Source organism: Sminthopsis crassicaudata, chromosome 3, assembly GCF_048593235.1.
Source record: "Sminthopsis crassicaudata isolate SCR6 chromosome 3, ASM4859323v1, whole genome shotgun sequence".
In the NCBI taxonomy this organism is placed as follows: Eukaryota; Metazoa; Chordata; class Mammalia; order Dasyuromorphia; family Dasyuridae; genus Sminthopsis; species Sminthopsis crassicaudata.
Window position 1 is genome coordinate 546,435,850 of NC_133619.1, and position 17,099 is coordinate 546,452,948.

General features: G+C 37.6%; 1 protein-coding gene across 3 annotated transcripts; it reads right to left on the reverse strand.

Moving 5' to 3' along the window:
* Positions 1–8,593: 8,593 nt before the first annotated feature.
* Positions 8,594–14,046, reverse strand: IZUMO1R (IZUMO1 receptor, JUNO). 3 transcript variants are annotated; one of them, XM_074304514.1, is made up of 5 exons: positions 13,948–14,046; positions 11,846–12,001; positions 10,742–10,930; positions 9,472–9,607; positions 8,594–9,264 (listed from the first exon to the last, which is right to left on the reverse strand). In XM_074304514.1, the coding sequence occupies exons 1-5, from the start codon at positions 13,993–13,995 to the stop codon at positions 9,005–9,007; spliced, it is 789 nt and encodes a 262-aa protein (XP_074160615.1). In that variant the 5' UTR covers positions 13,996–14,046; the 3' UTR covers positions 8,594–9,004. The 3 variants fall into 3 exon arrangements, with proteins under 3 accessions (XP_074160615.1, XP_074160614.1, XP_074160616.1); XM_074304513.1 differs by having other exon boundaries at positions 11,846–12,004; positions 13,948–14,040; XM_074304515.1 differs by lacking the exon at positions 11,846–12,001 and having other exon boundaries at positions 13,948–14,040.
* Between the last annotated feature and the right edge of the window lie 3,053 nt (positions 14,047–17,099).

Consider the following 17,099-nt stretch of genomic DNA (forward strand, 5'->3'; position numbering starts at 1 on the left):
AAAAGGGCATAGGAGCTTACATCTAGAGACCCATTACAGACTGTACCAAGTGATCTGTGCTAGCTCTATTCCTGCCCTGCCCTGATTCTTTTTTCCCTAGACAGCTTGGAGGCTTCCCACTCCAAAATAGTTCACCCTATTAGTGTCAACCTTAGTATGACCCAGTCTACTCCACTGCAACCCAGAATTCCTGAGATCATTCAATTCACAAGTTTTAGCCTCCACATTTTCATCCTTTATATTGTTTTCTACTGCTCTATCTTATAATTTATTTCTCTTTTTGATATTTGATCCATCTTTTGAAAATATTTCAATTTCTGATCCTTCCAAGGGAAAGAACACTTTGAGTCCTAGTAAGACTACTCTAGACCTGGTACCAAAGTGACTGATGTTCTCTGAACTTGGAAAGTTTCTTGAAAGGCTGTGTCAAATTAAGGGGTTTATCTGTTTTGCCTCTGGGTTATTACCCTCACTGCTGTCATCTCCCCAAGAGATACTCATGAAAAGCTCTCCTGGTCAGTACATGTACTGATGAACATTCCTTGTAAGTATAGATCATATTCTGTGTTTTTCAATCAATCTAAGAAAACAGAATTCTATGAGAAAGAAAAAAGGAAGGAGTATATTTCAGGAATCAAGGACAGAAAATGTAAAAGTATGAAGGTAGTCTCAATGGAGTATTATTCATGAGGAATATCAAGTTGTCCATTATAGCTTCAATTCAATTTAATTTTTTTTAATAAGCACATGCTTTCTGCTATGTGCTCAACTAGGCATAGGAGTTACTAAAAGCAATAATTATATATTTTCTGTATCCTTGGAAATGATAATCTATCACTTTAAGGAAATTCTTGATCATATATTATAGGCTTGGACTCAGGAACCTGAAGAAGGAAGCATGTTTGTTAGTTTGTTTGCTCATTCATTCATTCATTCATTCGTCTGTTTGTTTATGGAATCAAGTTGTTTTCAATAACGATCTTTGCTAGACTCATGGAATTTCAGAGTTGGAAACAATTTCAGAGGTCATGGAGTTCAACCCATGCCAAAGTCATAAATCCAATTTGAGATATCATTTGCAAGTGGTCATTGAGCCTCTCAATAAAGATCTCAAGTGATTAAGACCTTGCTACTCCCCAAGAGAGCCATTCTACTGTGGAACGTCTATAATTATTTCAGACACCATTTCCTCACATTGAGTTGGAATTCTTCCTCTAATTAGGAGAATTGGATCATTCAGCTCTAACCTTTGGCTTGAATGTTGGAGTCCTCTTAATTGAACAAATCTGCTACATCTGGACTCCAGACTTGAGCATCCTGGGCTCCAAGGATGGTAATAATAGAGGTCAATTTTGAGAATCTTAATCTGTTATTTTCATTAAATGTTTTGGATCTCGGAGGGAGTATGCTAAATATTTCTTTTTCTAGAACCTTTAAAAACAGCCTTTCAAATCTTTGAAGACAGCTTTCTTGCTCCCTCTCCCCCAGTCTTACCTTTACTTCTTATCTGGGAAAAATGTTTCTTTTAAGAATAAAAACATTTGTGCCATCTGTCCCATTTCCCTGAGATTCAGTATCAATTATTTCTTCTCTCTTGCCTTTTAAACCTATTCCTTCTACTAACTCCTACCTCCTGGATTTTGGAAATGAACTAGCCATCCCTATCCTTAAAAAAAAAGTCACTCCCAAATTCTACTTGTCCCCTCAAATTATCTTTACATTATTAGTCTTCCTTCTTCCTTTCACCAAATATCAAAGACTAACAGAACACAAATTTTGCTGATAACTTAGAAATAATATGAATATATTGTAGAACTAACTCCAAGGTGCAGAGATATAAGTTTGTCCCCCAGGAGGAAAAAAAAATTATCAATGAGATCCTAGATTCTTGTCCATGGAACACCCTTCTATCTCCATATGTGTAGGTGCTTGCCAAATGCTCCCAAATACAATCCATTGATTAGTAAGTGACTCTTTGTGTTACTCCTGCCTCCATTCTCTTCCTCATGCTGCCTGCTTCCTTCCACCATCCCATCCCATCCTCATCTCCACAATCTGACTCTATAACCTTCATGTCATTTATTTCTATATTTTCTGTATTCCTTGAATCTTATTTAAATGTGATTAAAGCAATATTCCCTGGTACCATTGTGGTCTTTCTCAGTGAGTATACAAAGAATTGGGAGTGTCTGTCTCCACATGATCCAGAGAAGCCCCCTTAGGGTTCCATTCCCTTATTCAATTAATAATTCCATAAATCAGTTAAGAATTCAGCTTTTATTTTTCCTTCTATACCTGGCTCCAATCTAATTTTTCTGATAATATCACTTTATTCCCTTTTGATTATCCTTAGCTAATCAGACTGTACCAATCACTATTTTTAGTATACTATGTACCCCATACCAATCCCATTTCTTTGCTTTTGTTCACTAGGTTCCTTTGAATGGAAATACCCTCTCCTCATTTTCATCTATCAAAAGTCCAACTTCTTTCTTTTTTTTTTAATTAAATTTTATTCTAAATTAATTAACATTTACTTTTGCCTCTTTATTGTTTAAAAAAAAAGGTAAAATAAAACTCATACATTCAATATGTGTTTAGCAAAATCTTATTCTCTTTTTCTCCCATATATCCCCACTGAACTTTTAAAAAAAGGAAAAAGAAAACACCTATAATAAATGTACAGAGTTAAATAATAAAACTCTCCCTTTGATCATATACAAAAATATACCTTATTCTACAACTTGAGTCCAATATCCATGAGGAGGGGAGTAGTGTCCAACCCTTTCAAGGTTTACCTTAGATGCTATTTCCTCTATCTCCTTCAAGCTGAGTCATCCTTGATTCCAGGAAAATTCCCAAACCACCAACTAAAATTCAATCCAATTCAACAATTCATTGCTAGAAATTCTATTTCCACTTTGCAGGACCTGAGGAGGAATCAGATGGGACATCTAGCCTACCTACAGTGAACTCATAAATGTTTCTAGGAGAAATTGCAAACTCCTCTGTTTGACATTTATAACCTTTCACAATTTTGTTTTAACCTACTTTTTGAGAATGAGTTTGTATCACACCTCTTCATGTTTTCTATGTAGCAGTTATTCTAGTCTATTGGTCTATGTATACCACAATCTTTTGCCCATTTCTATGCTTTTGTATAGTAGACTTCTCTACTTAGTAGAAAGCTTTTCTTCCTCACCTCCATCTTATGGAACCCCTAGCTCTCTCTAAGTCTTAGTTTAATGGCAGCCTCTAATAGTATACCTCTGGATTCATCCAAGTTAGTATTCCCTCCAAAAAATTACTTTGTATATATTTCATAAACCTGTGTGTTATCCTTCCCTTTCCCCCCTTCTTCCCTCAATCCTTCCTCATCATGCAAGATCCTTAAGGGCAAGTAATTTTCATTTTTTAATCTTTGTATTCTCATAGTCTAGCACAGTGACTGGCACATAGTTGTTATTTAGTAAGGGCTAGTTGAATTGAAATTGAAAAGAATGGTTTCAAATCTAATATTTAGAAAGAAAGGAAGCAGAATGCTACATGGTTCTAGTAATTACCTTTCTTTCTTATCTTAGGCCTTACATGTTCTGCCAATGCCTAAGGATCTGTCTGATAAGGTATTAGTGATTAAAAACTCAAGAGTAGCCTTTAGTGATGGAGCCCCAGAAAAGGCATAAATTAAATGCACAAAGACCTGCTTTTTGCCGAGTCCTATGTAAAACCATATTGTGAAGGGAGTTTACCTCTTTGGACTTGACAGACTGTCAAAACCTGAAGGACTGATGTTATCAAACTGCCTGACCCCTGTGAGAGCTGAAGAAGAATTGTACCTGTTTGTGAATTAATAGCCTTGCTAAGTATTTATATTCAGTAAAAGCTTTTTTTATTTTTATGAAGTCTGTTTCATAGATATAATTTTTCCAGATCCTAAACTTACATTAGGAATTAGGAGGCATCTAGCCTAGAAAAACTATTCTACAATTTTTCTGAAAGAATAATGATTTAGTGTGGCAGAGTTGATTTTTATCTTCTACCTTTATATTTCCAGAGACAAAACTTCGAGGGGCTTTAGATAACCTCCCATCCTTTCACAAATGCATTCTCTTTGACATGACCTTTCAACTCTGTACACATCTTGTCCTCATGGAATTATTTAAATGCTATCTGCTCCAAAAGAACATGAGCTCCTTAAAAGTTTGTATTTTTGGCTTTCTTTGCATGGCATGACATTCTAAATGCCTATTAACTATTTATTCTAGTTTGAGTAAATGTTAAAAAGAATAGTTATAACATTTGCAAGCAAATCACAAAGCCATTTAAAATATGTTCAAATAACTTCAAGGGAAATCATTGAAAGTATTCAAAGTTAATAAAGAAAGTAATGAATTTCTGATCTCCTTTAATGAGGATGTTTTTATAGAAGTGTTTTTTATCTTTCACTAATATTTTTATTATGGAAAATTAGATTATTTCCATCTATATTATATTATTCTTTTTAAATGAAGTTGTTAGGATCCCTTCATGGGAGGTTTACAAATGGAAGCTGAACTAGACAGGGATGTTGAAGGGCTTCCTGAGCAGATGCAAATAAGGGTCTCTCATCTTCCTTATACAATGAGATACTTTGTACATTGCTCAGGGTATTTATTTCAATATTTCAAAGATTTGTGATTTTTATTAGTGTTAGAAATTGTCAACACCAGAATGGCTCACACTTAAGGATGGATTTTGGGAGCTGTTGTGGCCAAAATACTCATTACATTTGAGCAAATATAGTACTGAGAATCTTCTTATTACTGAGATAGTCTGAGGACCAGCAGAGTAAAGCTCATCCTTTTGTTGTTCATTTGTTTTTGTCATATCTGACTCTTACTAACCCCATTTGGGGATTTCTTGGCAGAGATATTAGAGTGGTTTTCCATTTTCTTCTCCAGCTTATTTTACAGATGAGAAACCTGAGGTAAACAAAGTTAAATGACTTGTCCAGGGTCATAAGCTAGATTTCAATTTAGAAAGATGAGTCGATCCAGGCCCAGCATCTAATTCACCATCTGGCACACCTATGTATTATTTATGACATAGCTAATATATGTTTTATATATTTATATACATATTACATTTATAAAATATATTGTATACATGAATGTACACACAATATATAATGTTATTAGGTGGGCCTGGTAGGTAGAACACTGAACTTCTAATCAGGAAGATATCTTCATGTGTTCAAATCTCGCTTCAGATACTTTCTGTAATGTTCTCCTCTAAAATGTAATCTTCTCTTGTAGGGGTTTCCTTGGGGTCTCTGGGGGCAGCCTTAGTTCAGTTCAGTAATCATCCCAAATGCAGCCAGATATTAAAGTCCAAATCCTTTATTGCTTCTTTCCCAGTCTTGTCTCCTTTCCTGTGGCCTGATTAGCTTTCTTAGAGGCCTCTGTAGTTTTGGTTCTGAGAGCTTGAGCTCTGGCTTCTGAATCTTCCAGACTTCCAAAAGTCTGTACTTCAGCCTCCAGCCACAACAAAGGTGGAAGATGAAATGAATCTGTCTCAACCTCCAAGAGCTTCTAGTGCTCTTGTCTTTCTAGCCCTGAGCTCTTCTCCCTTATATCCCGATACTAAGTATATACCAATCATATCACTAAGTAACCATTATTTGTTGTAGCATTAAATCAATGCTCAACTAGATTGAACCATTGCCTCCTCAATTGCACTTAGTACCTTGTTTCAAGTTCTAGCCCATAACTTCCTAGCTTTGAGAGCCTGGACAAGCCACTTAACCCTGTATGCCTTAGTTTCCTCATGTATAAAATGAGCCGGAGGAAGAAAGTTAGCCACTCTAGTATTGTTGCCAAGAAAATCCCAAAATGGAGTCATGAAATATCTTGTCCTGCTTTCTAGAGTCCCCAAGTTGGGGTGACAAAATACATCATGCTTTCTAGAGCCCCCATGCCACTGTGATTAAACTATATCTTCTGAGTGGGGAAGTGATGAAGTGGGATTCCAGAGGATGGTGCAAATATGGAATCCATTTATTATAAGTCTTTCTTCCTTTTATACCCTCATAACAAAAACAACACTGGGCATGTGCCCAATATATACTGCCCAGTGGGACCACATAAACAACTTGCTATTGTACTTGGTTTGCCACCTGGTATCACTGCTTTAATCACAGCACATGTTGTCACCTCCCTCTGACTTCTCAGGAGGCTGAGAACAATTAGGGGAGATGGGGAGCCAAACCAGACATTGTTAACAGGTTCTCTCTGGGCTGAAGGATCTTATACCTCAACCAGAGTTTCCCCTGTCTGTGGTCCTCTACAATGAAGAGTCAGCTATGCCATAAATAATACATAGGTGTGCCAGATGGTGAATTAGATGCTGGGCCTGGATCAAGACTCATCTTTCTGAAATGAAATCTAGCTTATGACCTTGGATAAGTCACTTAACTCTGTCTATTTCAGGTTTCTCATCTGTAAAATAAGCTGGAGAAGAAAATGGAAAACCACTCTAATATCTCTGCCAAGAAATCCCCAAATGGGGTTAGTAAGATTCAGACATGACCAAAACAAATGAACAACAAAACAATGAGCTTTACTCTGCTGGTCCTCAGACTATCTCAGTTATAAAAAGATTCTCAGTACTATCTTTGCTCAAATGTAATGAGTATTTTGGCCACAACAGCTCCCAAAGTCCATCCTTAAGTGTGAGCCATTTTGGTGTTGACTTAAAAAAAATGCCTGAACTTAACACATTTTTGTAAAATTCCTTATACCTTGCATTCTATTTGAATAGCTATTCCTTCACTGCAGTTGCTTGGTGGCATTATACACTATCTTGCTTTTATCTTTCTGTACCATATATCACTTTTATCTTTTAAAAACAATATGTCCTTGTATACATATATTGTATTTAACTTATACTTTAACATATTTAACATGTATTGGTCAACATGCCATGGGGGGGGAGGAAGGAGGGGAAAAATTAGAACAAAAGGTTTGGCAATTGTCAATGTTGTAAAATTACCCATGCATATATTTGGTAAATAAAAACTATAAAAACAAAAAAAAAACCAATATGTCCTGAGTATTACCTTATTAGTATAGTAAATCAGAAAATAATTTCCTTTGATTTTGTGGCTTTAATATAAAAAATTCCTATTTAAAAATTGAGTTTGCATTTGGAGATATGTTTCTGGATAGCTTCCTTGTTTTGCAAGTAAAAAAAAAATATTTGTTGACCAGAAACAGTGTCTCAGGTTACTTTTGTTTCTTTTCTTTCCATGTATCACAACAGGAGATTATTATTCAATTCAACGAATCTTATACAAGGTATCAAAAAAAAATTTAGTGTGATTTAATCTATCCAGTCTTGAAACTGCACTAAGAATTTTTGGGACAGTTTATATTTTCTTATATTCCTCCTTGGATCTAATAAACACAACACCCCCTTTCCCACCTCCACACACCTTTTCCACATCTGCCTATAAGTTTTAAAGTCCTTGAGTTTCTACTGTTTAGCTATTTAAAGCCCCCAAACACATGATTCTTTTGTTTCTAAGCCAAATTGTTCTTCTCTTGATCTAAGCAGAAGAGCATGAAGAATTCTGAAAAATTTTAAAATAAAGGCATCAAGCAAATTGATTTTTTTTAAGGAGTTATTTTAAATGCCTCATTTATACCTTGGAGTTGATTATATTCTGGACCTTCTGTGACTACATCAACTGTGAATGGGGAAGGGGAGGAGGAAGGGAAATCATATTCCTTCCTTTCAAATAGATAAGGAAAATGAGGTTTAAAGAGATTGACTTTTTTGCTTATGGTGACCCAGTTAGGTCAGAGATAGTTTTGGAGACCAGGTTCCTAACTCCAAGTCTGTGCCTTTATTATGGACTGCCTTCACAATTCTTGAATTTGCAAGTCTTCTAGACTACTGTCAATCACCAGCTGAATGCTGATTACTGGAGGGTTACTGAGATCACCCTGCATAGGCTGAGCCAACACTCAAAGGATAAAGTTCTTTAACTGTGGAGGCACTTAGATTTGTGCTTTTAAAATGGCAAGGTTGATATGAAGAAGGCATCATGCAGTATGGAGAAGCTCTTGGCAACTCTTGACATAGAAAAGTTTTTAAATAGGCAGGAAGCAACTAGGAAACTTGTTTGGGAAATATTCACCCTTTTCACTTTTCTTATTACCATTGAAGTCCCAATAACTCTGATTCAGTCATCTGAAATGAATACCATTCACTAAAGAGCCAGAACAGACTCTCTGCACTGCTGTAGCGAGAAGACCAGAAGGTACAGAGCTCAGAAACCCCAGTGCCTCCATTTCCCTGTTTTCTAGATAATGAGGGAAAAGGAAAGCTGGATAATTGGCATTCACACATAAACTGTGCTCGTTACAGGCAATGGCTCCAACTTTTGCCTCCACAGAACTCTAACAATGTTACAAACAAGTTGCCAGTTGGTTTGAGATTCCTTCTCTGTGAATGTGGATACAAACAGATAAATATTAGTATTGAAAGATTAAGTGCTCTTTCCAAAATTGATTTGCTTGTACGCAATAAGACCAAAACCTGACTCAGAACAACAAATCAATTATCCCTTTATTAAGGGGACTATCAAAGTGAGGAAATCTGGCTTGGCTGACATCAGCTTTGCTGTGGAACAAGAAAAGTAGTCAGAACCCAGGAACTGTTGTTCTTGGAATCCTCCCAAGGTTAAGTGCCAGACCTAGCCACCCAGCCTACTGGGATCTGAGCTGATCCAAGGAGGCTACTTCTTTTATAAGTTAGTCCAAAAGTTAGAAGGGTGTTAAATAAAGGGTCTCTTAAAACTGATCTTCCCACAGACATATATATATATATAAAGGAGGCAGAAAGCAACTCTTTCCAGTTTAAGGAGCCCCAGAGGGAGGAAAGTCCCAGATCCTCTTGTCCAAGAGCCTTGAAGAGAGGCCAATAAGCAGTTGTGAAGAGTTTGGAGATAGGTGTTAGATTCTCAGAGGGCAAATAGTAGGAGGGGAAATATGATGAGAGGGAGCTGCTGGGGAACAGCGTGGCTTGCATAGAACTGGGCTACAGCTGCATTGGGATTGCCTTGGGCAGGGTCAAACCACATCTGAATGCAACGCCCACTGCCCCGTTTCTCCTTGGTGGCCTTGTAAGAGTTGTTCCAGATCTTCTCACAGAGCTCATCTGGAGTTGGGAAATAGTGAGGGAAAGGGTGACAGAGGGCCTGGGCAGAACAATGGTTCTTACCTGAAGTGGAGAAGAAAGCACAGTATTGGTCAAGGGTTAAGTATGGCCCTACCATCCCTGTCCCTTCAAGGGATGGGGAAGGCCCACTTTTCCTTCTAGGAATGATTATTCAGATCATCACCAGGGCAGCTAGCTGTGGCAGCCTTAGGCATAGACTGTCTAGGTGCTCTCTGCCTCAGCCCTCTCCTGCCCTGCCCATCTACTTACCTGGAATCCAGGCAGAATCTTTATTCCAGGTAGATTTGCAGGTAAAAGAGGTACGGCAGTCTTCCCACCATTCTTTACAATCTTCCCAGCAAAGAGGCACTTTCAGGAAACGTTCCTTCCTCCAACTTGATTTCACCTGATATTTTCAGGTGGGTAGTGATAGGAAGAGGGAAGAACAAGCTCAATTCTGCTTTGGTAGACTGCTGTTGACCTAAGTTCTCTCACTCCCACTTTGATTCTCTGTGACAGTTAAGAAACAGGTTTGTTCTGTATATGGGAAAAGCTCTTCTTAGCCCCTCTTCTTCCAGAGAAAAGAAGTCGTGGTTCTTCCTCAATGACCTCCGAGGGTAACGGAACAAAGTTCTCAACATGCCTCAGTTCCCCCCTAACTCCTCCGTTTTTTGTTGTTTTCCTTCATTAGGATGCAAACTACTTAAAAGCAGACTATTTTTGTTCAGATTTATATCCATAGCATTTAACATTATTTGTTGTCTTTTTTTCTCAAAGGGAACCAAAATGACATCACTGTTAGAGTCTGACTGTGGCAGATCAGACCAATACAAGCTGAGAATGCCCTGCCACAGATTAGACATAAATAGTGTCTTTGAATATTTGGGGTAACTAACTTCACACATCCCTTATTTCTTCTGAGCTAATTCAATTCTGTTTTGCTTCTTGAACTTAGCATCTTCTAAGGGCATGTCATGCTGGACAATCCTGTGCCAGTATCACCCATGTCATATGATTGATTCTAAAGTTATTGAGAGACCTTGAAGGTGTCCTTGTATCACTTTTTCTGACCACTTTGTGAGCACTTGTCATGTGAGAGTTCTCCATAAAATACATGCATATATACATATATATTTTAACAATCCTGCAATTTATCATTTGAACAATGTGGCCAACCCAGTGGAGCTGTGTTCTCTATAGTAACGTTTGAATGCTTGGCAGCTTAGTTTAAAAAAAGGACCTCAGTGTCTAGGGACTTATCCTGCCATATGATTTTCAAAATCTTCCTAAAACAATTCATATGGAAGCAGTAATAAACACTTATTGATTTGACAACATAATCCACTTCAAACTTTATTGTTTAATTGTGACTTTGGCCAAATCACCCCCCTAGTTTTTTCATCTATAAACTAACTAGAGGACTAAGGAACTTTCCAGTTCTGGCTGAACAGTAAGTATCTTGAGGTCAGAGGCTATTATTCATCTTAGAATCCCTTCTGGACCACAGCACTGGACTGTTTTGTCCTGTGGCTTCACTCACCTCCTGGATCCAGGGTCCCAGGTTTGGAGAACACTCATATAGACAGGCATCTTGGATAAATTGCTTCCTACAGCTGGGGGTCATCACACCACAATGTCCAAAGTTGAAATTGTATAAAGGAGACATATCCATGTGAATTTCCCGGCTTGTGTTAGCAGTACAACAGGCATTATCCTTCCAGGGAATACACTGTGGGGCAGAAGAGCCAGAAGGTTTGATTAATTTTTTTTTTGGGGGGGGGGAGCTCTAAGGTATGGAAGGAAAATATCTGAAAAAGACAGGATATGGGAATTCCGGGTGGCTCAAATGAAGTATAAGCTGCTCTATCCCTCCATCTCCTCAAATATTGTTACTGTCACTTTCCATAGCACAGTTAAGGGACATATTGGGGAGTAAAGTGGGGAAGAAATTACAGTGAAGTTATGATAGACTTGGGGTACGAAAGAGACTCTTCTACTTTGAGTAACTATATATATAGCCATGAGATTCTATTACTAGGGTCCTAAGGACTGGAGCAGGGAAAAGAAAGATAAAATGAGCTTTTGCCAAAGTCTGGCAACCACACAGTAGTTCTGGAGACATATGTAAAGTGCTAGACAAAAGGTTCGAGATACAATTTCATTTGTGCACTCTAGTTTGTATATTTGCAAGTCCCCATCTGCTCACCTGTTAGGTGGCACAATCCATAGAGCACTGGGCTTGGAGTTCAAATCCAGCTTTAAATGCTAGCAGAGTGACCCTGGCAAATCACAACCCTGTTTGCCTCAATTTTCTCATTTGTAAAAATGTAAAAATGAATAGGAGAAGGAAATGGCAGACCACCATAGTATTTTTTTGTCAATAAAACCCCTATGAAATCAGATGGGACCATAAACAACAACAAAAACACTACCACACTATTAGAATTCTAATTATGTTGATCTAGGATGTTTTATTCACTATGCCATTTAGCTAGGCCATCTCAATCAAGTTCTGCTTATAAACTTGTTGGATAGCCTCAGACAAACTTCCTAATTTTTGAACTCTAGTTTCCTCATCAGTAACTTCAAGATCTTTGTGAAGTGTTTATGAATCCATCTCAGGTACAAAGCCAAGATTCCATACCTGTTCATGTAGCTCATTTTCAGGTCCTGGTTCCTTCTTGTGGTGTTTGGCATCCATACAAACATTGAGCAGCTCCCTTTCAGTCTGGACTACAGTTGCAGCCAGCAGCCCTAGCCACCACCATTCCATAATTTTGGTGTTGAAAAGATAGACAACCTGCTTTTGGGATAGAAGACCAATGAAGGGCCTCTTCCCTAATCCATTTAGGTTTGGCAAAATGGGGAGGGAAGAGGAGGACTTTGGTTCATTCTTATAAGCACAAAATATAGAATGGGACTATAAGAGCCCTGCATAATGGTTATACTGGCCCGATGGGGAATGTCAGTCAAGGACCTCAGTCTTCTAAATGAGGGGTTCCTCTAGGCTTCTGGATATTTTGGCCTTCTGTAGAAGAGGCAGCACTGTCAGAACTCAGACTTTTTGGGGCTCACATTCCCAGCTTCCATCATCATGAACTTGAGCTAGGAAGCTTTGAGGGATAATCAATCTTGCTGGTCTAAAGTTTTCTTCCATTGTAGACCCACACAGTTTGATAAGAAGGTAGTGCAAGGTGAGGAAAGTGGAGATTCAGTCCATCTATTTTTTTATTCTTTGATAAAGCTCCAGTCTCATTAAAGCAGCAAAACTCTCTACCTTTAGAGGATAATAATTTTGTCTTTCAAAGTTCCTCCCTTTATTATATATTTTAATTTCTTTTTTAAAATGAAAACCCAGTGTAGTATTTTCCAGTAGTAATGCTAAATTATTTTAACATTTACTTAAAAATTTTTGAGTTCCAAATTTTCTCCAACCCTCTCTTCCCCCCAATGAGAAGGCAAACAACTTGACATAGTATACCCATGTAGTCATGCAAAATGTTTCCATATTTGCCATGTCTTGAAAAAAATATGAAGTTTAAAAAATTATGCTTTGAACTGCATCCAGACTATCAGTTCTTTATCTGGAGACATCCTAATTTCCCAGTCTCAATTCCCCAAGTTTCCTCTTCTATTGATGGCCGCTCCTCTTTTCCTTCATAGTAGGAGAGTCTTTATACTATTCTACAAATTCTTATATTCCCCACCTTTAGTTTTGCTTTTAGCTCTTACATCCCTCTTCTGCTGCCTTACTTTGATCTCTTTCTTAACAGGAAATTCTCTAGATTCCAAGAGCATACTTAGAAGGGTATAAATAAATGTGTGTTTGTATGTGGGAGATGGATATAAGTCACTTTCACTAATCCTTCCTCTTACTATCAATGATTGGCTCAGGTAAAAAAAAAAAAAAAGTACACAGAGGTGTTCTTAGTATTTTCTGATGTCCTAAGAAAGCATTCCCAGTCACTCATCTGAACAAGGTCATTTAATTAAGATGAGAAAGCTTCCTCAATAAGAAAACCCAATTCTATTATGATGGGAAAGTAGAGACCATTCATTCTTTCTGCATTAACTATATGTACTTGCTACTACTCGGCACTATTGGGGCAGGGTAGCACACAAAGAAACAGAAGATTTTGGGTCTTTCCCAGAAAGAACTTTCACCTTTCTCCTCCAATTCTTCACCATTTCTGTGTCTCCCAGACAAAAAGATTCTCTGATAAAGATAATAGGAATGATTCCTTATCCACCCTGGCAAACTGTTTTCTACTTAGCCTCCCCCCCCCCATTTTCTTCTTTTAGAAGTCAATGGCTCCTTCCTTCAAGTTACTTGTTAAGGCTCTATCATGATGAAGTTCAATATCTGATCTAAGACAGAGCCTAAATAGTTTCTAGTTGGATATCCCAGATTCTTCTCTACTAACAGTACCTAAGGCTAAGAACCAATAGGATAGAAATCTGCTGGATGAAGGAAGCTCACTTTAATAATATAGGTTGGCACTTCTGAATTTATAATTTTAAAGAGTTGCTTTTAGAGCACTGCAACAGGTTGAGATTTAACAAGTGACAGAGCCAGTATGTGAAAGTGGGATCTGATCCCAAGTCTTCTTGGCAATAAGTGCCACTCTCTATCTATTATACTATAACTGCCTCTCCAAACTCAAAGGGTAAAACATTCACAGAACCTTTCATACTGGTGATTCAAGAAATACAAGAAGAAACCCCAGAGCAAAGGAAAAAGCATACCGTAAAAGAAAAGAAAGATGTTGCTCTTGTAGAAAGGGTTGTCTGCATTGATTGAGAAGGCAGCAGTTGTCTGACACTCCTTTCTTTCCTACCAATAAGAGCAACTGGGACCTTATGGTCAATGGCCCCATCTTTTATTTAATCTGATGCCCAATAGGCTACAAATGTGGGGAAAAGAAGCCAAGACCAGATCCATGGAAGATAATCCAAATAATAACCACTTCAGAGAACAAAAGAAGGGGAGGAAAGGCTGGGATTATTTTTCCCATGTTATTTTAGGGTGGGCACTAAGTGAGCTTTATTTATTTCATGCATTTCTAAGAGCAAGTCAAAGGAAGAAGACAAGGTAAGATGCTGGGGTATGATAAATATTGTTAATCAATGTTCTATTCCCTAGCTTTGTTTACTTCCTTCCTCTATTGGCTACAGCTGGGCAATATTTAAGACCATCTTTTCCCCAAACCAGCTGTCCTTGGATCAAGCCAATCATTTTAAATCATTTTAAACAGCAAACTTATCTTGTCAACCCAGGAGCAAGGATTCCTGGCAAAGGAAACATTACTAGGGAGTCTGTCCAGTTTCTCTTCCTTCTGGTTTGGCTCCTTCCCCATTATCTTTTGCTGTATTATTATCCTTGTCCAAGCCATTATTCTTTGGTGTACTTCAGGATTCTCTTCTGAATCTTCTTCTTTTCTGTCATTATCCTTTCTTCAAGTGTCTCATCAACTCCTATGGACTAAGTATCATTTCTAAGCAGATGACTCCGATTTTATTTAATATTTAAGATATTCCATAGACATTTCAAACTTAATATGTCCCAAACAGAACTCATTCATTATCTTTCTACTTCTTAACTTTCCTATTTATAGTAAAGCAACCATAATCCTTTTAGTTAGTCAGGTTTGTTCTACCGTCTTTCTCAGTCTTCACATTCTTCTTCATCGTTGTTTTCATTTCCTCTTCTTTCTTCTCCCTCTCTTCTCTTTCCCCTTTCTTCTTCTATCTCTCTTCCTCCTCATCCTTTTTGTTCTTTTTCATGACCCTATTTGTTGTTGTAGTTTGGGATTATTTTTGCAAAGATACTAGAGTGGTTTGCCATTTCTTTTTCCAGCTCATTTTACAAACAAAGGAAACTGAGGCAAACAGGGTTAATTGACTTGCCCAGTAACATGACTACTAAGTGACTACATCTCTATCAGATGCTAAATATTATCAATTTTATTTCCACAATGAAGGGTAAGCCCCAAATCATTGTGAACTTTTAAGCTATTTCTCTCAATCTGTTCCCTTCTCTCCAGCTGCTATTGTAATTCAGAACCTTATCACCTCTTTTGATGATTTCAACAGTGTCTTCTACATAGCTGCCAAAGTGGTATTCTTAAAAGTACACCTCTAACTATATCACTCTTTTCCTCAAGAAGGTCCAGTGGCTCCCTAATGGCTCTGGGATAAAATATTTATTTCTCTATTTAATTTTTGAAAGCTTAGAGCCCTGGAAAGTCATCTGAAACCCAGGAGTCAAAATGAAGCAGATATTTGATTCAGCAGAAACATGAAGTTTACCTAGAATATAAGGTTACAGATAAATAGAGAGCAAGGATACATGTTGAAAGTCTGGATCAGACTTTCTCTTATTTCCCTTTTTCTTCATAGAGGAGAATCTGCCAGGTTTGAGAAATCATCTATCTATGCCGGGTGATTTTATATTACTGGTGGTAGGGATGCTACCAGATAGCAAATCATCCATGTAATGATTTTCACTCTGTGGGATGAACTTTCCCATAAAATGGAAGAAAATAGCAGAATGGATTTAAAAACTGAATCCTATAATATGTTGTTTACAAGAAACACATTTGACACAAAGAGACACATACAGATTAAAGGTAAAAGACTGGAACAAAATTTATTATGATTCAGCTGAAGTAAAAAAAAAACACACACCAGGGTAGAAATTCTGTTCTCAGATAAATCAAAAGTAAAAACAGATTTTATTAAAAGAGATGAGGAAGGAAAGTACTCCTTAATAAAGGGTATTTGTTAAGGACCATGCCTAAGTTAAGGGGGAGGTCAATTCTCTGAGAGCTTCCACAGCTGTGAATCATAACACTTGAAGGAGTTGCAAAGCAGCCTTTACTAACACAGATGTTCCTTGTGGATTGGGAATGAAATAAATTGGAGGCAAGAAGGAAAAGGAGAGAGGTCAGAGAACAGCAACTGCCTCTCAGTCTTCTTGTACCATCACCATCACCATCACCATCACCATCACCATCACCATCACCATCACCATCACCATCACCATCACCATCACCATCACCATCACCATCACCATCACCATCACCATCACCATCACCATCACCATCACCATCACCATCACCATCACCATCACCATCACCATCACCATCACCATCACCATCACCATCACCATCACCATCACCATCACCCTCTCACATGAAGAGATCCATGTCTGAGTTAGACCTCCAGCAGCCACTGGCAGGTGGTTCCCGTATCCCAACAAGTATTGTAAACTGATACTAAATGTATATGCACAAAGTGGTAGAAGAGCCAGATTCATAGAGAATATTTTAAGCTAGTTACAGGAAGATATAGACAGCAAAACTATACTAATGAGGGACCTCAACCTTCTCTCCCAGAATCAGACAATTATAATGACAAAATAAACATGAAAGAAACTAGGGAGTTTAATGGAATCCCAGAAAACACTCTGAAGAAAACCGAATAAGGAAAGAAAGGAATATACCTTTTACTCAGAAGCAAATGGCATCCACACAAAAATTGACTATGTGTTAGGGCATTAAAAACCTCAAAATCAAATGCAGAAAGGCAGAAATAGTAAATGCTTCCTTTTCAGATCACAATGCAATAAAAATTATATTCAATAAAGGGCCAGGCAAAGATAGATTATTTACTTTCCAATGATTTTTAGTCTAATCCTAAAAAATGAATGGGTTAAACAACAAATAACAGAAACAATCCATAATTTTATCCAAGAGAATGACAATAATGATAATAATAACATACTAAAACTTTGGGAGGCAGCCAAAGCAGTTCTTGGGGAAATTTTTATATCTCTTAATAGCTACACGAATAAAATAAAGAGGAGATCAATGAATTGGGCATGTAACTAAAAAAGC